The 27397-nt window shown below is 38.0% G+C and overlaps 1 protein-coding gene across 8 annotated transcripts in view; it reads right to left on the bottom strand.

Moving 5' to 3' along the window:
- Window positions 1–1037: 1037 nt before the first annotated feature.
- Window positions 1038–27397, bottom strand: part of LOC137502816 (zinc finger protein 695-like) — a 52458-nt gene continuing 26098 nt past the window's right edge. For 4 of the 8 annotated variants that reach the window (XR_011018862.1, XR_011018863.1, XM_068229832.1 and 1 more), the window contains 2 exons: window positions 13340–13398; window positions 7395–8380 (listed from right to left, as the gene is read on the bottom strand). Coding sequence is in view for 6 of the 8 variants with exons in the window: in XM_068229832.1 (XP_068085933.1) it covers window positions 7534–8380; window positions 13340–13398 (906 nt within the window). In the remaining 2 variants the exon portion in view is untranslated. Of the gene's footprint in view, window positions 1989–7394; window positions 8381–13339; window positions 13399–27397 lie in introns of those variants that run through there. The other 4 variants (XM_068229840.1, XM_068229836.1, XM_068229842.1 and 1 more) reach the window with 2 other exon arrangements.

Genomic DNA, 27397 nt, shown 5'->3' with positions numbered 1-27397 from the left:
TTATAACAAGGGCAATATACTCAACATTTTAGAAAACATCTTTATTAATATAGACCAAAAATGCAATCCTGCTTACAATTTAATGAAATTTTAGAAACTGTGAACGTAATTTCTGAGGCATTACTATACAGTTTCTATTTGAACAAGCCTCGTAACAAACCTCTACGCAGTCGCTCCACGCCCATTGATTCCAGTCTTCCCCTACTCTCCCTTCATACCAGCTTTCATCACACACGGCCTCCACAGTACACCTACAGTCAGCCATAAACATCAATACACGCTTCAGCTAGCCATTCTTGTGTAGGCTGGGATGTAAGTAATCAGATGTGCCACATTTTATTTTTATTTAATTCTTTTGTATCACAAAACTTGCCTACTTTTAACGTTAATAATAGCCTTCATTCTCGTTCTAGTGCACATTTCCACCTATGAAATCGCGATCAGATATTCCGCCTACCTTTTTATCAAGAATTGCGAACATCACACCAACAGACAAACCCTATTTTACTGGAATCATCACTTATGTTTGACATATGTTTAACAATTTTAGTCTTCATTCTACTAGAACAAAACTGTTGTGCTCCATATCCCTACGTTTCTATCGATGCATTTGGCAAGCTGTATGTCAACACATCACCACGTCAAGAAGGACTCTATCACCAATTTTACTGAACTATCTCATAGGTTCAATATCTTTAATTTTCATTTTTAACATTATTCAAGTGTTGTGCTCAGAACTTCCCAACCTAATCTTCAACATTTTAATTGATGCATTCAGTATTCCAAATTATTTTAATGTGTTTTTGTCCTTGTCCTTTGTTCTTAATCTAAATCTTTTCAGCTGATGATGTCTACAAGATAGATGAAACATGCTCCGTTATTTTTAAATTTATTTGAATAAATAAACAAGTTAGTATTGTAAAGGTGGAACATTTGACCATACCTTTTGGTTAAGTACACATACGACAATATAGGCTTTATAATGAAATTTATTTTCTACAATTTTAACACATGTACACCAAAAGTAGCTCCTCATTATCACCTCATACGACAGTAGAATCCCAACACTTAACTTCCGTACAAATACACACATTTCTGCGACAGGTAAATTAATAAAATGTTAAACATTCATTTATTGAACCATCTATTCAATACAGGTTGAGTCTTTATGACTATAACAATGTCATTACATTAGTCTGAATGGTACATGTTTCGCCTGGCATTGCAGGCATCATCAGCCATTAATTCTATCTCCAAGTCAGAGCTCTGAGTGGATGCTATTTTAGGATTAATCATAGTCAATATTATTTATATAACAGTGCAAAGGAGTGATCAAGCCGTCCATGTTTTAAAGTTCTAATGTGACATTCTACTCTTGTTCACATTTAATGGAAATATATAGACTGTTAACTTTCATAATGTCAGTAACGAGAACGGCTTGATGCAATTGGGATTAATCATCTGTACATTTTTACAACTTATTGGAGATTAACATGTGCTAGAACTATTCTTAAAAACTATTTTTACACAATTTACATAATATATTCAAACTTATGGTACATTTTGGAACTGAACTGGTCAAACTTGTCCTGAAGTTTCGATGGGATGTCTTACTCATGTCCTGTTAAATGGAGAAAATGCTGATACTGAGATGGCATTGTAGTCTATTGAACTCATAGCGTTTAAATATTCTTTTTATATTTGTAGGACATTGAAACATGTTCAGGTTATATGGTTTAATTATTCTATAGATCAGCATCACCTCTTAAAAGAATGAGCATCAATATTTAGGTGCCTTATAGTGGAAAGGTAAGAATGCTGTTGGAAAGTTTGTTCAAGATTTGTTAGATAATGGATTAATACATGACCGTATAAACTTGTTGTATGTTGTTTTGTTGCGGAGCTTTTTTTGAGGTTATTCACAGTAAGGTTGAAGAGTAGTTCACTGGATTCTGGATGTAGTGTGTGGCTGGTGGGTGTGTTGAAGTCTGTGGAATAAAACAAATTAATGCAATTTGGGTTCGTTAACACCTCACCTTGGCAGAACGTGTGGACGGATATGTAGTGGACGCATGCACGACTGAAAAAACAGTACTTATGAAAAAACAGGTCCCCAGTAAGCCATGGTAATGAAAAGAAAAGGGCACACAACCAAATGTCCTGAAAATATCTCACGTTGTTTATAATCAAGATACAAGGAACACAAAAGGAAAATAAATGAAAAGAAGGACACTGCCACTTGGAATAGGCTATGACAAAAACACCTCACATAAAGGAATGCAGAAAGGAAACAACAATTCAGGTTATCGTGTCAGCCAATACACCCACACAGATGTGAAGGAAAACATTAACTTTGTATGAGGTTAAGATACAACCAAATATAAATTATGAGCCTTCCACCTAGAACTATGCCTTACATACTGTGCAAATACGAAGGTCATTAGAGCATCCATCCTAGTCAGATTATGAATAGTAATGTTCAATAAATCAGGTTAGCAAAATTCACAGAATAGAATAGCTTGTTCCTACAGGAGATCAAAGATATTCTAATAGAGATAATGGAGATCATGAGAGCAACATCACTGCCATCTGTTGTGACCAGCATATTAAAATCTCACAACATTAGTAAAGACAGAACAGATAGTAAAGTCAAGAAAAGGTTTCTTGGCTGAGCCTACAGGACATTGCTACTGTTTATTTTTGTGACATCCAGTGTATTTCCTTGGAAGATGTTTATGATAATGCCACTGTCACGGGAATGGTAGTGGAGGAAAAGGCAAAAGGGAGCAGTTAAAACTCAGGAATTGCACTCACCAATATAAAGTGTCGGAATGAGAGAAAAAATAAAAACGGTCTCCTCACAAAAGTGTTGGAGGATACTGAAAGTGTTAAGGGAAGTGGAATGAAGAAAAAGCAGATGATACTGTATTATCTGTATTTACTGCAGATCACCCATTTCTGAGACCCTTCAGTCAGTCCCAATTCAGTTTTGCTAGATCCTCCATTGTTTTTCATCTACCATAAAATGATTTAATATATTTATAATTTTAATTTATTTGCACACTGACAGTCAATACATGGAAATCTATGGTCATCCAGAATTCTAGCTAATTCTTCACACTTTGTACTTTATTCTGTTTTATTTTTGTAGATTGAATATACGTGTTATAATGTCTGCTCTCTAGTGAGTCTTTGCTGAACTCAGATTAAAGTTAACAACACTGAAGGAGTCACTAAATTCTAAATTAGAAGCTTCCGACAAAAATATGTCTTATGGCTGGGGATCATCTGAAAATTTGCATCACGAAAGTAGCAATATAAGATGTATGATGCGATGTTGCCTAGCAACTGTACTGGCTGGGATGTGGTGGCCATGACTGAGACACGTATTATCAAGGACACGTCATATGATGCGATGTTACTGGCTGGGATGTGGTGGCCACGACTGAGACACGTATTATCAAGGAGGGGTCATATGATGCGATGTTACCTAGCAACTGTACTGGCTGAGATGTGCTGGCCACGACTGAGACACGTATTATCAAGGAGGGGTCATATGATCTTGCAGGCTCTGATGTGAAGTATTTATTGATTGTGCTGAAGTGTTAAGAGTGGAGCAGTACTACTTTGCCATATGAGCACATACATTTTCCGTGGACTGATGAACAAACTAAGCCCTCAGTTGAAAATGTTAAATTGTTAATTATACTGCCAACATAAAAAGTGCAACATGTGTACAGTACTATGACAGCATTGTCTCCAAAAGTGACTTTCTAAAAAAAAAGTCCAAGCCAGATGGGTGACATCACTAAGGATGAAAATCACATATATCAGAATATTAATGAAAGTGTTAGTCGCATAGCAATCTGTTAAGTACAGAACATATTGCGGGTTAGGGTAAGCATTCGCCCGTAATTATTTGAGAGTTCATTTAATGATTTGATTTTATGATTACTCAAAGTTGGCTGAACTTACAGACCTATCAATGTCTCATGATTCGCTGGCTGGTAATTCCAGAGAGATTAAAACAAAACTGAAATAAGCCACTGGATGTGAATTTCCCCAGTTTTTAAAATTTACAGTATGGTAAACCCTTACTTTTTCATTTTCAAATGTGGTAAATCAATAAATAGGGATGAGTGTAATATATTTAGGGAACTAGTTTCTTCCAAACTAAAAGAAGTAAAATGTACTATGACAAGGGAGACCAAAATTTAATGTACAGAAATTGAGCTTTGAAACAAAAATTTCATAGAAACTTTCTCAGTTATTAACCCTTTGAGCAGTGAGTTTTTCAGTTGCTACTGACCCGTAGTAAGTTTTTTGATGGAATTTAAAAAGTGGATAAAACTAATTTATTTTGTACATTATTTCTATGAATAACAACAACAATTAAAATGTTACAGCTCTATTTGTTATTGTTGATTGTTTTTAAGGGATGTACGATTATTGAATGACATGTTGCAATGTGTAATATACAGTAATAGAAAATGTGGTAATATGCATTAGTCTTCAGCACCACTGACTTCTATGATATTCACCATTACTATCACTACTGTCTTAACTTTCACTTCCAAGCTTGTCCTCAGACTCTACATTCGTCAATATATTTGATATCTCCTTTATGTCAAGACTCCTTCCAAGACAAGTAGCGGCGATGCAGTGCTTATCATCGGTGGGACGAACGACGTAGCACACGACGACGCCAAGAATGTAAGATCACAACTTAAACATACACTAGGGAAGCTGACCCACACTAACGTCTTTGTAGTGAACGTGCCCCACAGGCATGATTTGAGTAGAGACTCGTGTGTGAACATTGAAGTGGACAAGGTCAATACAGATGTTGTTAAAATTTGTAAACATTTTCGGAATACTCAGGTTACTGAATGCAGCAGTTTTGAGAGATACTGTTATACAAAACATGGCCTCCATCTAAACAATTCAGGTAAACGTTGTGGCACATCGGTATAAAGGTACAAACTATGTCTGCATAGTAATCGGTGATACATCATATTCAAGAAGAGAATAAACAACAACAGAGAAAATAAATGAAGTGTTAGAGGGCATTCGACCAGTGCAGGTTATTGTAAATAAAAAAATGTGTGTGAATAAATTAATTCCATCCCCTGGTCTAAGGAGTTTGGACAGCCAAAGTAGGGGACTGCCTGTAGGGGTGAAGTACAGTGGGGACATCGAGGGCCCTGGGACCGCTACGGTAGCTGTGAAGGCCCTTCAGGAACTCTGAAAAATGGTGGCAAAAGAGGCTCTGGTTAAGACGCAGCAGGTCGTTATGCTATTTAGGATCCAGAACGGGTAAAAAAAAAAGTAAATAAATAAATGCAATGTAAATATTAATCTTATGCCAGTTGTATAGTATCATTTGAAGTAATTCCACATACTGTATATCAGTTGACTATATTTATAAGTAGTACAGGAGATATTATAAGTAGAATTTTGTAAACAATATAAATTTATTAAGGATGAGCTGTGTGTTTAATAGAAAACATTGTTAGCATAAATTGTATAATATTGTATTATAGGAAAATTTTCTTCTCTTGTTAATTTAATATTTAGTGCCTGACAATAATGTATTTTAGTGTACCATTTGCCACCGAGGTAGACACCTCATTTGCAAATAAAGAGATTTTGATTTTGAAGTAGATGCCATTTTCATGGGCTTCATGTGAAGAAAGTAAACAACTATCATTGCTAGGAAACAGCCCAGAATAAAAATATACCAATTCTATTCCAAGGCCACTCATTATCTAAAGGAAAGCAGCCAAGAAAACATAAGAATAACTATATCCAAATTCCTTTTTGCTGCGTTCAATTTACCTATACCGATTGCCGCAAGATGTACTTCAGGTGTACGACAGATGGCAGTAGAAGTTTAGAAAAAGGAGAATAGCACTTGTTCAAACCAAAATAGAGAACAAAGTTCCACAACATGGTCGATACATGCCAGCTCACTTGGAGTTAATTTCAAAACCAAACATCACTTTACGTCAATACTACTCTGGTACAAAGTTAAAAACGAACATGTACATCCGTACTACACTGGGCGAGGTCAACAGATGATGTAAATGTACGTCTGTAGTGTTCAATGGGCTAATTTGAGTTTTTTTAAATAACTGAAAGAATTTCATGTGTTCTTCCTGGAAAGATGCTTCATATTCATCAGGAATACTTTTTGAGACCTGATGCTTGGATAGTTTCATTATTCGTTAATGTCATACTTCTATAAGTTTGCCTGGACCTAAGAAACACAATTATTTCAAGACATAGGTGGGATGGAATGGGTGTACTTAACTGTGTATCGTTCTTAGGTATATGAGGTTGTTTTCTGGCAGAACTAGATTAAAGTCATGTTCATCATGGATGTCTTCAACGTTGATTCTTTTATTTAGTGAAGCATCTACATTCTCCTTTTCTGTTCCAGACCTTACTAGTGGACCCGTACTGCTCCGCAGCATTCATTAGAAATAGGTCACATAACTCTTCTCGCCTCTCGTCGTCGTATTGTTTGTCTTGCACTCTTCAATAGTTTCATGAACATTTAATATAATATAACATAATATAACATAACATAATATTTGACTCATTCATAATGTAGTTTGTAACACTTCCTTCCATACAACATTCACAGAGTTTCAACCATTCGGTGGGATCTGGATCTTAGCATTTTCAAATGATCTTGACTGATGTAGTGCAACATACATTTGGCAGTTACTAAATACTGGTTCGGATGAGTAGATACCCTCTTTTTTAAAGAGATTCCGTCCCTGTGCGTTGTTAATGGTCATACAGAAGTCTAGTTGAGTTGATACCTTTCCGTCTGAGTGGACGTTGACTGTTTTCTCTTAGCAGCATCTAAGTTATTAGCAACATTTTGCCATTTGTTGAGTACATTCGAAAGCTGAGGAAGGTCATGGAATCAAAGAGTATCTAGCAGAGAATAGTATTCTTCCATTATCAGTGGCAGTGTATAGTCTCTGGCCTGAGAGGTAGTAACCAAACATGGCTGCATGCAAGGACATTACTAAGAATGAAAACCACATATATCAGAATATTAATGGAAGTGTTAGTTGTTTAGCAACTTGCTAAGTACAGAATGTATTGCAGGTTAGGTAAGCTTTCGCCTGCAATTATTAAAGTTAATGACTTGATTTTATGATTACTCAAAGTTGGCTGAACTTACAGACCTATCAATGTCTCGTGATTCACCGGCAGGTAATTCTGGAGAGGATAAAACAAAAATAAATCAAATCAGTCCAGGAGAATGGATGGACGGATTTGCCAAGGCTGTTTTAATAAACTCGTATAACATATAGATATGCAGCATGAGTAGCAATAGCAATAAGCAAATAATCTTCAGCTGATTCCATTGTAAATGTTTAAAAATTGAAAACTCCATATACATAATGAAAATCACATACATTAAAGAAAGAAAATTAAATTTAACATATTCTAAAGTGTGGACACAGTTTTAATAAAGAACATTTAACATTTTCAATTTACATGTTGGAAAAGTTAACAAATTTGTATGTTGTTATAGTAACAATCACCTAGGTAGGCTATATTATGTTGTAACATGTGCTTCTCGAACTGGTCTTGGTACCAAAAGGTCTTTTCACAAGCTGTGCAGCTAAGCGGACTCCCTGTGACATGTCCCACCATGTGTTGGTTGAGGTACGAGATGTGTTTGAATGTCTTGCCACACTCCTTACATGGAGATCGAGAATTCATACCAATACTGGTATGTTGTAACATGTGCTTCTCGAACTGGTCTTGGTACCAAAAGGTCTTTTCACAAGCTGTGCAGCTAAGCGGACTCCCTGTGACATGTCCCACCATGTGTTGGTTGAGGTACGAGATGTGTTTGAAAGTCTTGCCACACTCCTTACACTGAGGTTGGAGATCCATACCAATACAGGTATGACTCTTGAGCGAGGTTCTCCGCTTGAAAGACCTATCACAAAATTTGCATGAGAATGAGCAGTTTTTCTCATGAAGGAGCAGATGTTTCATAAGGGATGAACGTAGCTTGAATAATTTATTGCAGAAAGTACAGTGGAATTGTTCATCGCTATGAGCCGACATGTGATTGACAAGATACGTGTGTAACTTGTAACCCTTATTGCAAATCTTGCATATGTGTGGCCGATCATTTGTGTGAGACAACAGATGCCTAGTGAGGTCCGAGGGGTACTTGACCGTTTTGTTACATACATGACACGAAAGCAAGGGGCGCTTTGTCTTCTTTTTTCCAATTAGTCCCTCTGGTGCAGCCATGCTACAGGAGGTGCAACATCCACTGTCTGTCAGTACGTCTGCTGATTGTCCGCATAGAGCGCACAATGGATGGTCAGTCTGGAAACTGAGAACAGTTACAGCACATTAATACTTTCATTTAGGGATAAGACCTGAAGTTAAGGGTAGGAAAGTGAACAGTCCTGAATGTAGCATAATCATAGATTTCAAAAGTAGCTTTGTTTAATAAGCATTACGTTGATATTGAGACAAAAAGGAAAATGGGATTGGTGTGAGAATTAGTCAAATGAAAACTCTGAAATTGAAATACAACTCTCTAATGTCGGGCCTTGATTCTCTCCATTGGCAGTCCTGTTACAGAATATCCTATAAGTAGTAGCACCATGTACACAAGCAAACATCATCAAAGTGGCCACTCCACTTCAGGCATGGAAGAAAGAGCACAGCAATCTGCTATACACCTACTGAGCAGTGAATGTACAAAATAAATTGAAATTCATTGGTGAACGATGAATCAGTATGGTTATGCATGTTTGTCATAACAGCAACATGAAAATGCTCAGCCCGATATTGCCCATGCAACTGTTGCCAACACCCAGAACCTGCATTCTGAGTGCTACACTCACCATATTCGCCAGACCTTGCCCCTAATGACTGCCTCATGTTGGGCCACTCAAGGAGGTACTGGGAAGAAAGACATTCTGCTCAGATGAAGGACGAAAGAGCATCAGCGGCTGCACAGACTACCAAACGATTCCTTTTGAGAGGAATGCATGGACTTCGTAAGCACTATAGTACTTAAACTGAATATAACAGAGGATATGTAGAAAATTTATACAGCTGTTTATCACTGTTGTTCAATAAAGAAATTGAAAATATTTAAGGTTTTTATTAGATTCACCCTTGAAAAATTGAATATGGTATGATCATTACAACCCATTTCCCATCCCAGATTTTCTCTGGGTAGCATAGTAAACTAATTACCTTTACCTCACTCTATCTTTCCACTATTTCTCTTTAAACACTGATTACCCTGTCGGTATCTTTCAATCCAGTGTTGGTTGGCCCTCAGCCCTCCTCCCCATCATCCTTTCCTCGTATGCCTGTTTTGGTATTCTGTCTTCTGGTAATTTTGTCATCCAGACCACTTCACCTTCTGTGAATCAATCCCAACTTGGAATCTCCCAACAACGACTCTATCTCTTGTCACTTCATTCTGTACCCTCTTTCATTTGCCGCACCTTGTGATGCTTCTCAGGAACCAGATTTCAGCTCCTTGGATGCAACTTTTGCTTCTCTTAGTTGATGCCTAGTCTGCCGGAGCAAATATCAGTACCGGTATAAAATATGTCTTGTAGAGAACCTGCTGTCATTCCATCACTACATTCTTGTTTCAAACAATTTGTCTCCCACTATGGTAGAACTCTGTACATTGTTCAATTCATGTGCTTATCTCCTTGTTCTATTCTCAATGCTAGGACAATGTACTACCTCAATATTTACACCTGTCAACTATGTCCAGGGCTTCATTAATGCCTGTTCCTATTCTACTTGCCCTTGTCACTACCACAGTCTTATATTTAGCTTTGATTATCTTCATTCCAAAACTTTCAATTTCATAATTCCCCAACTTAACTTATAGCAGAATTTCATCTTCCTTATCACCCCATATAACTGAGTCTATACAGTCGAACCTCGATGCATTGTTCCTGGAACTGTTGCTTTCCCATATTCATCTTTCAATTTATTCGGTCCCAAAAATGTTCTATACAAACCAGTGTTAAATTTCCCTGCATCCACTGTTACTCGCACTATCATTTTATCACATCGATCATCAAAAAATATTTGTCCTTGCCTACAATTTTCCCGCATGGATTGATCGGATGTAAGAAAAATAAACACTAAAGGTTTTTCAATTTAAAGGGACAGCCCAATACTCTAGCATCTAATAGCAACAACCTATTTAGTTCTCTTTCTGGGTTGAACCATGTTGTTGTTTTCTGTACATTATGTACAGTTTGCCGACGTTTAGAATATATTGCGCTACTGAGTGTGACTGCTACCTGGGAGACGGATTATCTTGGATTGAGTAGCGGTATTTCAGTCACCTTAACAAAGAATACTGCAATGTATTCGAAATGTTGGCAAACTGTAGGTAATGTACAGAAAACAACAATATGGTTGAATCCGGAAAAATAACTAAATAACTATACACATCGTGGAAGCTTCACTTCTTCTTCTTTTTAGTGGCTTTACGTCGCACCGACACAGGTAGGTCTTATGGTGACGATGGGATAGGAAAGGTCTAGGAGTTGGAAGGAAGCGGCCATGCCTTAATTAAGGTACAACCCCAGCATTTGCATGGAGTGAAAATGGGAAACCCTGGAAAACCTTGGAAAACCACCTTCAGGGCTGCCAACAGTGCGATTTGGACCCACTATCTTCGGGATGCAAGCCCACAGCTGCGCACCGTAACTGCATGGCCGACTTGCCCGGTAGCTTCACTTCTAAGATAGCGACAACCTGTTATGCGAGAATGTAGGAGTGATTCTGAGTTGCTATTCTTGAGCAAGGATCTTTTAGGCTGGAGTGCTGTGCGCAGGTAACTCATGCATAACCTCACTACACGCCTCCTGGCATCAATGCCTCTGCTCGACCTACTAACTGACACCTAGAAGTATTCTTATTTACAAGAATTGAAATGGAGACACTGTAAAGCCCAAATTTGCCACCCTTCATTGAAAAAAGAAATCACATTTAAGATCGTCACGGCGTGCGCTGAGTATATTTTTATCAGTCACAGGCTTATTAATTGCATCATACCTTGTGGAGTATGTGAGATGCTACAGGCCTGTTGACCACTTTGTTGCCCCTGCCCAATTGCCTTCTTAGAAGCCAGACCTAACCTATCCAGACCAATAATCTTTTCACTAGCCTGGTTTGAAAGTAACTCCTAAGTTGGCAGCCTCACCTAACCCGCTGTGACATCGTCTGAGACGTTCCATGTTGAATTTCTAACCACTGAGAAATTGTCCGAGGCACGCATTGTGGGATCTTTAACCTATTGTTCATGAAGGGTCTATGGAATCTTTACCAAAATACATTAATCACCATAATATCCACGTACATCACTAATTAGCAACAAGAGAACTGACTTTAAAGGTTTTGAATTATTGTGAGATGTAAAGAAAAGTGAAATGATATGGTGTAAAAGTCACGCTTTTCATTTCCATTGCATATATCATGGTTGCAATATTCTGATACCGTCCGGCTCTATGGTTAAATGGTTAGCATGAGTTGGCCTTAGGTCTCGATTGGGTCAGGGATTTTAACTTTCCATGCTTAATTCCAATTTAGGGGGCTGTGTTCGTGTGTGTGTACATGCATGCCAACTTACACATTAGGATTAATCACGCAGCAATTCGAAAGACCTGCACCCGACTTATTATTATATTTACATGACAAAAAATGCCCATATAAAGTACCGGCATTTTATTATTTTGCTTTCTGCCTATTTTCTTATGTCACCTGCATTTATCGTTTTCTCGCACCCATCGTCATTTCCCCCTTCCCCATTGAAAAACGATGCATTGAGGTTTTACTGTATGCCAACATGACAGGGCTACAGTTTTCCATGAGGTCCTCGAGCTTTGTTCAACAGTAAAGGCCAGCACACACAGAAAGCTAAGCTACGCAAGCCAATGAAAAAAACACCTATGCTGAGCTACGCTAACCTAAGCAATGCCAAGCTAAATTTTACAGATCACCAAGGAAGCAATTTTCATAGCTGTGGCTGACTTCACGTATGCGCACGATCATGATGAAACAATCGTTTCATGTGTGTGACTTTCGTGAATTATATATAATTTAATTGACAATGTTTTAATTCACGTGTTCAATACGATACAATGACTGTAATGCCTATGTATACATTACAATATCAATTAAATTATACGTACTCTTAATTCAACACGGAACCAATAATGAAATTCATAACCTTGGATGATTTCATGAATTACCTCAATACAGTAGCTATTATATTGCTTAATTGTTTGTGTGCTTGTTAATTATCATCGAAGGCAGACGAAGGAAGAAAGACTGATTGAAGTGTTACAAAAATATACTTGCCTGTCAAATTATTACAGAAAACTATGAAAGACAACTGTTGGCAAGAAATAAATGAAACTCTGCAAATTTATTTCACATATCATTTACAGAGATGCCAAACATTTGAAGAGGATTATCAGTAATGGCCCACCACCCCCAAGAAAAAGTTGGAGTAAATTTCAAACCATGCTCCTTCCTTCTTGATAACAACACCACTTTTGCCCTTCCTCTCGCAATCTATTTGAAAGTGTATCATATTACACAATAACATTTCCACACAGCCTGTTAGTTTTGGAGAGACTTGAGCACACTGAATTAGAAATTCCCTCCTTTTTTTAAAAAACTTCTTTCATAAAAGTAGTACTTATTGACAATTCATAGTGACTAAGAGATTTTCTCACACTAACTCTTGTTTTCCTATCACTTTTCCCACACTAGAGTGGTCACAGGTACGAACTGTTTCGCACATGTAAACTGGGCCTCGTTTTATGGCCAGATGCACTTTCTATGTGGAGGGATTTGTTAACTATTGCGAGTTTCTGTGGTGGTTGGTAGTGCAGTGTGTTGTAAATATGAAGAGTCACGTGTTGGGAAAAACAGCCAGTCTCAGAGCCATAGCAATTAGCAATTAACAATTTGCAATTAAAACCTCTGGTCTGGCCAGAAATCAAACCTAGGCATGGCACTGCTTTGTCTCCAGATGGGTATCCAGCAGTCAGGATGTGAGTGGCACCCACCGTCCAGGAGATTGATTGTTAACTGTGTAATCCTTTAAGTGAATTATATTATGCAATTCTTTATCTGACTTATAACTGAAATGTCACTAAATACTATAAACAATACTAATATCTATTTCTAATGACAACCCATTCAACCTTGGAACAATTAATCTAAGAAAACTGTCTAGTTCAGTTTATGAGCTCTAATCCCAACAGAAAAAGCCAGTGTTCGAACTTACTCATCTGGTGGATATTCATCAATCTGACAGTCCTCTATTTCAAGTTCCTTTTTCACATTCTGAAAAAAAAAAAAAAAAATTAAATTTCAGCAGTAAAATCATTCATAAAATGTAAGTATTTATGAAAATATTAAACTGGTAATAACTAACAGACATACATGGAAGATGAACTTTAAAATGTTTCTTATTACTGTAACACTCTAGAACTCTAACTACCCAAAGTAATAATGTATGGTGACATGCAGCATTAAAGAACAAAAGTTTCATATATCTCGAGTGCAGCTAGACTGGTACGGGCAGTTGGCATACCAGCAAAATATTACAAACTGAACATAACCCATTCCTCTTTATGAACTTAATGGCATACTTATTTTCTACCTCTTCACATACCCAGAATTAGTATTTAGCTTATGTGAGTAGTTACAGCTATTCGTAGATTCTCAAGTGAACTTCTATTTATTAAACAGATTTATACCTTCCAGAGCAAAATCTCAGAAATTATCATATATATATATATAAAGTCTCTAATTCCATCGATTCATAGCGATATTGAGAAAATGAGAAGGTTTCAACAGTTGAAATTGGTACCAGTTATAGAACGTCATGTCTTTCTTACAAGAAAAGGACAATAAACCTGAGTAAAACTGGAAGTGTACCACCAGTACCAGAAAGTGAACACTTATGTTTTGCCATAATCTTCCCATCATTTACACTCTTCACTTTTCAGCTTTTTACTCAAACCCACTTGTGCTACATTGCATTGATCACTTTCAGAATTTTTGGACTTGCTGACACTTTTTATCAGACCTACCACTGTCACTACTACCACCAAACAATTCTTTACAATCTGACACTTCTGCTTCATAAATCACTGCATGCTAACAACCATCTTCTATATGGCATGATTACTGCTACTGGCTTTGTATGTGACTGGAACGATGGGGATTCATTCACACTCAATGGTGAACAGAATGTGATCTAGTCAAGGCAATCAAACACAGATTTTCTGACGAGAAAGTCCACTAATTACTGTTCCAAACAGTATACATATTGCACCATCTCTTGGCAAAGCACATGAAGTACAAACTCAAATCATTATAATTTTACCCTCCGCAGCCCAGCACTCACTACATTCAGCTGCGTGCTGTACGACTGTAGTTTGTTTGCACGCTCGGGTAGAATGTTGTAGAGAGGCGATCAGGGCTGCCAACCTCTGTACTTTGGAACTAATGAGTGGTACTTACTGTTACTGGTGATGGTTATTGTTTAGGATTCCTGCCGTGGGCAAGACCATTGGCCTGGGCAGTTAGGATTCTCTCCATGGACAAGACCATTGGTCTGGACGGTTAGAAGCCACGAAGCAGCCTTAGGCACCTAGTTTCATGAGGAAACACAATTGGTCTGGATGGGTAGGATTCTTACCATGGACAAGACGATTGGTCTGGATGGTTAGGCTTCTTGCCGTGGACAAGACCATTGGTCTGGACGGTTAAAAGCCGCGAAGTGGCCTTAGGCACCTAGTTAGGCACACGATTGGTGTGGACATGCGGATGGGGACAAGACCACTGGTCTGGAATGTTTAGGAGGGGAAACCCCGAGGTATTCTGTAGGGGGATATCAGCGCATTCTATGTTCGAAAATCACTGCCTGATGTTGGAAAATGGCTGCTTGCAGTGGATGTGTTATTAATATAAGACGTTTCGTGTGATTTTGAGGTGAAGGTGAATGATTTACTTAAGTTGTAGGTAAGTCACGGATTACTAATCACCGAGTGTGTGAAAAGTGTGGTCGTGAAGTGAAATTGACTGTGAGTGTGAACGGCACTCCTATAATTTTTTTGTGTCGTCGTCGATTGGAAGGGGGTGTGAGGTGCGGATGGTTTGTGAGTGCACGGAAAAGCACTTTCTTCGAAGGCTCTAATTTGAAGCTCTTCGAAATAGGATATTACATCGTCCTGTGGTGCATCCAACATAAACCGCTGGGTTCTATTTTGAAGCTTGAGTTGGGTTTTTCTGGCAAAACAACAGTAGACTGGTTCAGCTTCTGTCGAGAGGTGTGTGTAGAATGGGAGGTGGCTAATAAAAAAAAAAAAAAAATGGTGGGCCTGGTATTATTGTGGAAATCGTAGAAAGTAAATTTGGTAAAAGGAAGTATAATAGGGGGAGGCCTGCAGAAGGACGGTGGTGTTTTGGAGGCGTGGAAAGGGAGAACCATAAAAACGTTTTTGTTGTACCTGTGGAGAGAAGGGACAAAGTGATTTTGCTTGAAGTCATAAAGGACTGGATACTGCCTGGAAGCATCATAATATCCGATTGCTGGAAGGCATACGATTGCTTGGAGCACAAGGGATTCATACATCTCCATGTCAATCATTCTGTTGAGTTTGTGGACACCATCAAGAGTCGTCACGTACATAGGGGGAACAGGAGGGCGATGCCCAACAATCACCTTGCCGTGCATACACAGAATATTGAAAATCGGTGGTGTCATTTTAAGCATGGCAGCAATTCCGTTCCAGGGTTCGGCAGGAGGAAGCAACATTTCCTGGGCTATCTTGCCGAATCTGTGTTCAAGAGCAGCTTACCCCTAAAACAGAGAGTGCACAAATTCCTCAAAGCTGCCGCAGCTCTGTATTCGCCTCTACATTAACGTAAATATTAAACTAAATTACTGCTGCTGTGTATTTCACACTGTTTCCTTTAAATGGTGATTTTTCTTTGTCCTTTTATTCAGCCGGGGTTGGTAACACAATGTATCTATTAGCATTGATGGCAATGACGTCATATTCTGTTCACGTTCACCAATGATAATGCGAGTAGTTACTCTAGCCATGGCTGATGGAGGCTGCTGCTCTTATTAGGTTATAAAAGTAAATGTACTTCTGGGGGCAGGATGGTGGGTTCCTATGAACACATCTCGCCTCTACAAGGTATTCCAAGTAAGATTTGCATTATTTTAGCTTCCTTATAATGTTATAAACTCTGGGCTGTGGAATGAAAAAGTATACCCTCAAATCTGATCAAGTTAACCAAGCTTTCTCACACAGCTGAGAGCTATTGGATTTGTTATGTCCGACATGCTATTGTGAGGCAGGGAGCCATAAGTATATACCAATGAGTTAAAACTGAAGTTATATGTCAGCTGGTTGAAAGCTTTACAATTAGCCTATACCCTATCTCAGATATCCTGGGAGACAAAATAAACAAGAAAAACGTGGGAAATGAACTGGAACAACCTACCTTTTGTTAAAGAAGCGATTGGGGTAAATTTTCATTCATTAGGAAGGGTGTGAAGGAGTGGAACAGTTTACCAGGGGTAGTGTTTGATCGTTTTCCAAAATCTGTACAGATATTCAAGAAGAGAATAAACAATGTTAGAGGGCATTTGACTAGTGCAGTCTAGCTTAAGCCAATAAGGAGGACGGACGTATCGTGTGGCGTGCGCCTGTTGAGTGGAGTGGTGTAGGAGTGGGGAAGCGGTAGGGTCAAGCGGTCGGCAAGGAGATAGATAGGATGAATTTGGTAGATGTAGAAGTTATGAGGAAAGTGGTAAAAGAGGTAATACAGGAGATATGTCCGTTTGAGCAATTAAAGATGCTTCAGGAACAAGTCCAGGAGCACGAAAAGACAAGACAGTGGATCCAGGATTACATGAAAAATACGAAGGCGATGATGGAAGACAGCAAGAAAGAACTGGTGTAATTAAGAGAGAAAATAAAAAATATGGAAGAAGAGATGGTAAACCTGAGGAAAGAAATAGAAGTCTGCAGACAGGACCGTAAGAAGAAATCCATATTTATTTATGGGGTGGAGGAAGAAAAGGCAGAATCTAAAGTGGACATTATTTACAAAGTGGTAGATGTCATACAAAATGAAAATAAACTTGAGTGAAGTCGATACAGACAATGTAGAGAGAGTTGGCAAGGTGGGAGGGCACAGGCCCATAAAAGTGTCGCTGCTATCTTCATTGATGGCAGATACAGTGACAAGGAACGCTGGGAATCTACGGTGTGAGAAAATTGGAGTTAAGAGAGATGTCGGAAGAGAAGAGAGTAGGAATTTCAAAATTCTTAAGAAACATTTAGTGAAAGCAAAAATTCAGGGATTGAGAGCATATATTAGTGGCCAGATAATTGTGATGAGCGACAGGAATTGGACCCGAAAGTGGACAGTGTCGAAACTGAAATCAATGGATGAGAGTTTGAGGCAGGAAAAAACTAGCAGGGCTGAGAGTTCGAGGCAAGAAGAAACTAGCAGGGATGATGTGCATATTATCAAGGGAGGAGCACCGAGCAGATGGGGTTCCTGGGAAGTGATCGTAAAAAGAGCTGAGGAAAGAGTAAATGCAAGAAGGATGGAAGAAGTCAGGAAATTAATGAACGAACTAGTGACGGAGGTCATAGTTAGAGAAGAACGCAGGATGCAGGAAGAGAAGATGGAAGAAGAAACCCAGGGGATGACAAGTGGACATAATCAGAGCGAAAATAATGGTCTGAGGGAGGAAGCAGAAGTAAGAAGTGCCTTGGCTAAAGGGAGAAGCTTGAGTTTGAAGGAGTTATGGGGCAAAAAGGGAAAAATGGAAGAAGGAGTAATTACGAGAAGTAAAAAGACAAGTAACAGTAGTAAGTAACCTGGTTTGCTTGTGTTATGATGGATGATGAGAGAGGTAGCGAAGTTTAGATGGTTTTTACTCAAGTAATGGTGTCTGTATGTGTAGTGTAATTGTTATTAAAGTGATGGTGTCTTTAGGTATAAGATGGATGGATTATGGATGGATGATAAGAGAGGTAGCAAAGTTTGAGTTCGATGGATGGAAATGAGGAGACATAACAAAGTTTAAATGGTATTTATTCAAATGGTGGTGTCTGTATGTGTATTGTAATTGTTGAAGTAAATGTGGCCTGGAATAAGGTGGATGGATTAAGGTAAAGTAAATGAGGACTGGAATTGAAGTGTTAAGTATGAAAGGTGATGATGATGGATCGACGATAAGAGAGGTTCACAATTAAGTATTTATTTTCCACCTAGTCGATACAATGATTGCTTAAGGCAATTTTTAATGGTCAAAAGTGGTACATGTTTCGTATATTATCAACATCTTCAGCCACATAACACTGTTTAGATGAAAAATGTATAAAATTGACAAAGTAATGCTTTAGAGGAAGTGTCCTTAAAATTAACATAAGATTGACAAGATTAAAACAAACAAATAACTCAAGAGAAAATATATAAATTATTTCTACAATAGAAAGCAGTCGTCAAGGAAACACTTGTACAATATTCCATAGAGAAATTGTCCTAATAAATATTCTTTTCTTAATAATTCATGAAAAAAGATCAATTTATAAATTAAAAATTATACAATTTATAAGTAATTATCGAAATGAAGAAATCCTGATATCACAGTGCGGCTCTTATTATTAATGTAGATGAAGATATAACTAATTCCTAGTTGTCAAATCTTATTAAGCCTGCTTTCCTTTGGAACAGTAACTCCTGTCATTCTTTCACAGTTTTGCGCCGGGTGTAATATTGATGATGCGTTCTTCCTTGCTCTTGCACCTGAGGAGGTGGAGGAGCGGGGGATATAGGTGTGTCAAGAACTTCCTTGCTGTCACCTATAGCTTCAACTGAGGAGGAATAAGTTGTAGGGCTATCTGTAGGAGGAGAAATTCCAATTCTTTTTTCGTGATCCTTCTCAAGCATTTTCAAATATACTAGAATTTGATAATATAATGGATTCTTATATTCTACAGCCTCATTAAGGTTATCATATTTCTTTACAAGTTGGTCTAGATGAATGTACAGGTCTTCATATATGTTCATTAAGCTGCCCTTTTTTAACTTTTTTATGATGGTCAGGTCTTGTTCTGTGTTGGTAAATTTATGACCTGTGGCAGTCATGTATGATCCCATTGCTGAGAATCTTCTATGTTTTTCAGCATTCACATGTTCCAAATATCTAACTTTAAAATGAATGCTGAAAAACATAGAAGATTCTCAGCAATGGGATCACACATGACTGCCACAGGTCATAAATTTACCAACATAGAACAAGACCTGGCCATCATAAAAAAGTTAAAAAAGGGCAGCTTAATGAACACATATGAAGACCTGTACATTCATCTAGACCAACTTGTAAAGAAAAATGATAACCTTAATGAGGCTGTAGAATATAAGAATCCATTATATTATCAAATTCTAGTATATTTGAAAATGCTTGAGAAGGATCACGAAAAAGGAATTGGAATTTCTCCTCCTACAGATAGCCCTACAACTTATTCCTCCTCAGTTGAAGCTATAGGTGACAGCAAGGAAGTTCTTGACACACCTATATCCCCCGCTCTTCCACCTCCTCAGGTGCAAGAGCAAGGAAGAACGCATCATCAATATTACACCCGGCGCAAAACTGTGAAAGAATGACAGGAGTTACTGTTCCAAAGGAAAGCAGGCTTAATAAGATTTGACAACTAGGAATTAGTTATATCTTCATCTACATTAATAATAAGAGCCGCACTGTGATATCAGGATTTCTTCATTTCGATAATTACTTATAAATTGTATAATTTTTAATTTATAAATTGATCTTTTTTCATGAATTATTAAGAAAAGAATATTTATTAGGACAATTTCTCTATGGAATATTGTACAAGTGTTTCCTTGACGACTGCTTTCTATTGTAGAAATAATTTATATATTTTCTCTTGAGTTATTTGTTTGTTTTAATCTTGTCAATCTTATGTTAATTTTAAGGACACTTCCTCTAAAGCATTACTTTGTCAATTTTATACATTTTTCATCTAAACAGTGTTATGTGGCTGAAGATGTTGATAATATACGAAACATGTACCACTTTTGACCATTAAAAATTGCCTTAAGCAATCATTGTATCGACTAGGTGGAAAATAAATACTTAATTGTGAATCTACTGAAGTGCGATACGGACCATGAAGCTGATTTTAGATAAGAGAGGTAGCGAAGTTTAAATGATATTGGTGATAAGAGAGGTAGCGAAGTTTAGATGGTATTTATTCAAGTGATGGCGTCTGTATGTGTATTGTAATGGTTAAGGAATGGTGTCTGTATGTGTATTGTATGATGGATGAAGGAGAATGAGAGGTAGCGAGGCAATAAGGTATTTTTTAAGTGTACTGTAATTGTATGGTATTTGTTCAAGTGATGATATGAGGACTGGATTTGAAGTGTTAAGAATTATTATTATTATTAGCGTATGATGTATACATGACAATCAAAATATACAAACATAATACAAAATATACAAATATACAAGTTGGTGACAGCATCAGGACTTCACTTTTATATTTTAATGTCCAAATTTTTTATCCATGTAATCACTTCTGGTGTTACTTCAAAAAATTCCTCCACAGAGCCCGGAAATGCACGTAGGGAGCACTCTTGAACTATGTGCTTGATAGACTGCACTTGAGCACCACAGTCACAGCAGGGAGAATCTACCCATCCCCACAGATGTAAGGCTGTGCCAGTCCTACCGACACAACATCGGATCCTGTTCAGGGTTGACCAAACAGCACGGGGCAGATTAAAGCCAGCCAGTTTCATGCTGGGGTCGGAGAGATCACATAAGCCACTGGGTGATGACATCCTCCACTCTTCTCTCCAGGCATTCCTGGGATTGAACCGAAGACATGAGAGGTCCAAAGCTGTCTTCCACGCTGGTTTTCTTGATTTCAGCCTAGTTGTAGTGTGCTGCTTTATATCCTGATGTATAGGAAGGGCCTCATTCTTCACTATTCTGCACCATAAGCTATTAAGTGCTTGTTGTCTCCTTCTATGAGGAGGAGAGATGTTGCAAAGTACAGGTAACCATTGCACTGGAGTTGAATACAGCGTGCCGGATACAATACGCATAGCCTGGCGAAGTTGGATATCAATTAGATTGCAGTGAGAGCTATTTAACCATATTCCGGCACAATACACAGCTGTAGAATAACCATGGCCAAGGCGGTAGTTCCCAAAGTATTGGCGTCAGCTCCCCATGAAGTTCCAGCTAACTTGCTCAGCAGGTTATTCCGAGTCTTAAGTTTGGCGGCTGTTTTTTCTATGTGACTTCGGTAAGTCAGTGATCTGTCTAATGTTACACCTAGGTATTTTGGTGTACTATTGTATTTCAAAAGTTGATTCCTGAACCGTATCCTAGGTTGATAAGTAGCCTGTAAGTTGTTGAGATGGAATGCGGCTACTTCCGTCTTCGAAGGACTTGGCTGAATGAAAGTTGATGATGAGGGATGGATAATAAGAGAGGTAGCAAAGTTTAAATGGTATTAATGATAAGAGAGCTAGCGAAGTTTAGATGATATTTATTCAAGTGATGGTGTCTGTATGTATGGATGAAGGATGAGAGAGGTAATGAGGTGATAAGGTGTTTTTAAGTGTATTGTAATTGTATGGTATTTATTCAAGTGATAGTGTCTTTAGGTATAAGATGGATGAATTGTGGAGTTCGATAGATGGATGATAAGAGAGGAAGCAAAGTTTAGATGATGGATGGAAATGAGGAGAGGTAACGAAGTTTAGATGGTATTTATTCAAATGGTGGTGTCTGTATGTGTATTCTAATTGTTGAAGCAAATGTGGCCTAGAATAAGATGGATGGTTTGTGGAGTTCGATAGATGGATGATAAGAGAGGTAGCAAAGTTTAGATGGCATTTATTCAAGTGAAGGTATCTTAATGTGTATTATAAATGTAAAGTAATTGAATACTGGAATTGAAGTGTTAAGTATGAAAGGTGATGATGGATGGATGATAAGAGAGGCAGCGCAGTTTAAATGGTATTGGTAAGTGATTTATTAGCGAATGGTAGATCGATAAGAAAAGTTGGTTGTAGATGATTATTTAGATTAAGCATGGTTGAATAAGACGAGCAGGAACAGATAAGTAGTGCAGTGATAAAGTTGCAACGTGAGCTGAGTATGTAGTAGGAGAATGTCAGTGCAACGGAAGTATGGAATCAGCAACCTCGAGGGAGTCAAGTAGAGGAAATGTAGGAGGAATGGACTGTGCAAAGGTTTGCGTGTTTACTCAGCAGGGGCACGAAGGTCTGTGACATTCATAATACAGCTTAAATTGCATATTCTGGGAAAACAATAGAAATATTCAGGAGAGAAGTTGGACGTGACATGAAGAGGCCGAGGATGACTACCGTGGTGACCTTCATTTGGGGCGTCACGTTTCCGGAGTATCCGAGGAGATTCATGCCATGTCCAAGAAGTATCATTATTTTACTAAGTTGTTCTATTCATTTTCTGTTCATTTTGTGTATTATTTTCTTTTCTTTTTCTGTACAGTACATGGAGTGCGAATTTTGGCTTAGGCTGGACATTGTTATTTTTCTCTTTTAGTGGATCAAATGGGTATTGTTACTGTAGATCTGGAGAAAAATAATAAATAAATCAATAAATCAATTTGACCAGTGCAGGTTATTGTAAAAAAAAATGTGTGTGAATAAATTAATTCCATCCCCTGGTCTAAGGAGTTTGGACAGCCAAAGTAGGGGACTGCCTGTAGGGGTGAAGTACAGTGGGGACTTCGAGGGCCCTGGGACCACTACGGTAGCTGTGAAGGCCCTTCAGGAACTCTGAAAAGTGGTGGCAAAAGGGGCTCTGGTTAAGATGCAGCAGGTCGTTATGCTACGTAGGTTCCAGGATTGGAAAAAAAAAAAAAAAATGCAATGTAAATTTTAATCTTATACCAGTTGTATAGTATTGTTTGAAGTAATTCCACATACTGTATATCAGTTGACTATATTTGTAAGTAGTACAGGAGATATTATAAGTAGGATTTTTTAAACAATGTAAATTTATTAAGGATGAGCTGTGTGTTTCATAGAAAAAAATGTTAGCATAAATTGTATAATACTGTATTATAGGAAAATTTTCTTCTTGTTATTTTTATAATGCATAATGTATTTTAGTGTACCATTTACTACCGAGGTAGACACCTCATTTGCAAATAAAGAGATTTTGATTTGATTTGAAGAATTACAAATTCTTTATATGTGTAAAGTAATGTTATTTCCATATAAGTGGTACATGTATGTCACCTCATTCTGATCATTTTCACTTTTTACCTCAAAAAGCTGTCAATATTTTATTGAGACTCATGCATAAAAATAGCCTTTGAAAGAGAGGTAGTGCCAACCATTGAAGAGCCATTTTGACTTTCAGTGTAGGCTCACTTTGGTTACATGCTACCTATGTGGAGAAGAGCTCTTGCTATATTGTTGTGTGACTGTCATTTGCTATACTAGTGTAGACAATTACTATTGCAAGTTTCTTTCTTGTTAATATTTAGTAAAACTAGTCAACATGGTTGACATTCCACCCACTTCAATACAGAATTGAAACTGAACAGTTTTATTGAAGACAAGTGAAGCTAAACAGATGTACTATATGCACTGCCTGACAATAAGCGTTGAAGGGGGAGAGGAAACAAAATGAAACTTGACGTGTTGAGAGGGTACGTGATGTAACTTCAGTGATTAGAAAATAGAGTCAAGTTTACAAAGAACTTGTCAGTATGACACTGCACCCCCTCTGGCCAGGAAGCATGTACTGATTTGGTTGGGAAAGGTGTCACAAAACTTTTGTATCCTCTCCTAAGGCAAGCTGGTTAACAACAGTTGTACTGGGTCCTTGATATCCTGGATACTGGCACTCGGACAGAGTTGACATCCAAGCTGGTCCTGCATTTGTTCTATCGGGGACAGATCTGGGAATCTTGCTGGCCACAGGAGTACCTCACCATCACACAGATAGTTCATGGAGACGCCTGCCGTGTATGGACGAGCACTGCCCTGTTGAAAAATTGCACCAAGATACTATCGCATGAAAGGTAACATACGAGGACGCAGGATGTTTGTTACATAGCATTGTGCCATCCGAGTTCCTCCATCACTACCAGCCATGACTTGAAGTCACATCCAATGACTCCCACACTGTGACGTCAGGACTAACACCACTGTGCCCCTCGAAAACATTCGAAAAATGGGACCTCTCCCCAGGTCACCATATATGCAGACGATGGTCATCTGAGGTAGTACAGTCATATTTCATCGCTAAACACAATGCGACGCCGTTCATCAGCAGTCTATGCTTCCCAGTCACGGCACCACTCCGTTTGTGTTGTGGTGTTAATGGCAGCCTATGCACAGGGTAGTAATTCCCTAGTCCAGCTGCTGCTAGTTTCCCACCAATGGTGTGGGATGATGCAGAATGTCTAGGACGTTAACAGAAAGAGTACAAAAAAATAGAGTCACCATTCCCTCCCTTATCTGTGGTGGGTTAGTGGCTCAAATTCCAGTTAGTACTCTGGAGGATATTGGAGATGGTCAAACGTGTTTGTATACTCCTATCAAAACATGAATACAGTGTAAGTAAGGTTGGTTGTGTGTGATTCTAAGCAGTGAGAGTGTTATACGTTATCATTAACTAATAACCAAATGTCTGCCAGGATCTGATATGAGCCAATGCTCTGTGAATCATAATGCTGCCATGATCTGATGAAATCTGATCCCACGCAGGCCAGTTTTGAAATTAAGTTTGTTCAGGTTAACACAGCAAATGTCTTGCATAAGCATGTTGGCTGATCCCTGGTACAGTATCTCTAGGTACAACTACATACCATTTTCTCTCTAACAAAGAGAAGATAACATTCTAATTTTCTATTTCGTTTTGAGGTTGGTAGGCACTGACCATGTCACGTTCATAGCTGACACAGATCATTTACTGAAAAGTATAAAGTGGCAGGGAGGGATAGTTTGATGGAAATGTACTAAGCCGTCTGGCCTATGCTGATGATTTTGTCGCAATGGCAGGCTCTGCTCAAAGCCTGTAATCTAACATCCTGGAACTTGAAAAGAAGCGTAGTGAGTATGATATCAAAATTAGCATTTCCAAGAACAAACTGATGTCAGTAGGGAAGAAATCTAAGAGGATCGAATGTCAAGTCCAGAATAAAAACTGAGTATTCAGGAAGTGTGTTCTCCCTAGATAGAGAATTAGTAAGTGAAATTTGATTCAAGATGCAGCAAAGCAAATGCAGTGAGCTCACATCATTACTGTTCTATAGGAAAGAAGTCAGGCGAAACTGTCTTCATATTCGACTGTCTTGAGACATATTTTCGCTGTATGAGAGTGAAAGCAGGGTTGATTCAAGATGAATTAAAAAATTAGATGTAACAGACATGAAAATAACAAGGATGATTGCAGGTGCAAGATATAAACAAGTGAAAAGAAGGCAGGAAGTTAATCAAAATGAGATAAAGGTTAAGTTAGGAATGAGCTCAATGGATGAAGCAGTATGATTAAACTCACTTGCAGACAGTGGATCACATTGCATTTCAGTGTCCTGTGCATGCTTATAAAGGCTCTATAGAGTACTTGACACTGTGTCTCAAGTGAAGCTCTTTTCTGGCTCTCAAATTTTGACATGGAACTTTAGTTATGAACTTGAAATGGTAGTTGTACATATTGTATATAATATTGTATTGTATTCATCATACGCTAAATAAATAAATAAATAAATTAAACTGGCTTTGGTGGTCATGTGAGGTTACCAAGGAAAATAATGCATTCAGGCATGGAGGGTAAGAGAAGTAGAGGGAGACAGGGTGATGATGGGTAGATTCAATTTTAATGATATAAAGATAAGAGGTGTGGAATAAAATAAGTCACCAATAGAGGATTGCAGAGGAGACTAATTAATTCACAGAGGCTTGCAGATTGAACATTGCAAGACATAACAGCCTGCATTCTGGAGATCATGAGTTCGAACTCCATTGCCGGTAGCCCCAAAGGTGGTTTTCCATGGTTTCCCCATTTTCACATCATGCACATTGTGGAGCTGTATCTTAATTAAGGCTATGGTTACTTCTTTTCCAGTCCAAGCCCTTTTTAACCACATTATCACGATAAGACACTTTTCTTCACTTGATCCGCATTGAAAACCATTCGAACACTTCTTATGTTCTCCAATGAACTATATCAGGTCATCCAGCAGATATTTAATCATGTTGTTTCACTTTAATCAAATAGAAAACAAGCAAGTACCATAAGTCATGTGTTAAGAAGTAACTTTTCAATTGTATGATTCTACCCACCAACTGTTTTCAACCATAAGCCACGATTGTGAAAACTTTATTTTATGTTTCTAGAATTGAACTGTGACATAATTTTCCAACTTGACGATGTGTAGTAATCAAGATTGTGAATTTTATCTCAAGTTTTTACATCAGAACTCAATTTTTAACATTCATTTAATGTATATATTCATGTCTTTGACTAGTCAGTTTTATAGTTCTCATGGCTGATGACTAGAGCCCAGATTTTTATGCATTAATAGGTTAGAATGCAAACTTACTGACGCGAGTGGCAAGTATAGCCTACTTTCACAACGACCATGCTATGGGATTTGCATAAAGATTAGGGGTACGGCCCATCAGAACCCATACAAATTACGTTACTCTTGCTACATTATGGAAAAGCGGGTGGCCGAACTTCCTACTAACCAAATTAGTTTGCAATCTAACCTACTGATATTTAATCAGGTTGTTTCACTTTAATCAAATACAAAACGAGAGAGTACCATAATAATATAACATTAATCCAGGACTAATTTTACATTCATATTTTGACATGCTGACCGAGCGACATGCCTACTGATGACGACCTCAGGGGAGGTTGATCTAGTACCATGATGTTTTAAGCATTTACATTATTAATAAAAGTGTATTGAATATGTGAAACTCTTTCTTTTCTCTATTTGAAGACCTGTCTGTGTCGCTTTGATGTAAAATAAACAGAAAAAAATAAAATGCAGGTATGTACATGTAATTTATGTCTTAAAGGGTGGAATTTAATATATTAAATCCCACAATAGGTTGCCCATTAGCACAATATCATATGCTAAATGGTCAGAGATGTAATAATAAAAAGAACTCAACAGATAGTAATAAATGACACTTATAAGTCTAGCTGAAGGGGGAATCCTCAAATAGAGTTTTGTTATCTCCCTGATAG

Source organism: Anabrus simplex, chromosome 1 (genome assembly GCF_040414725.1).
Source record: "Anabrus simplex isolate iqAnaSimp1 chromosome 1, ASM4041472v1, whole genome shotgun sequence".
Lineage (NCBI taxonomy): Eukaryota > Metazoa > Arthropoda > Insecta > Orthoptera > Tettigoniidae > Anabrus > Anabrus simplex.
This window is presented reverse-complemented; position numbering and strand designations above follow the sequence as displayed.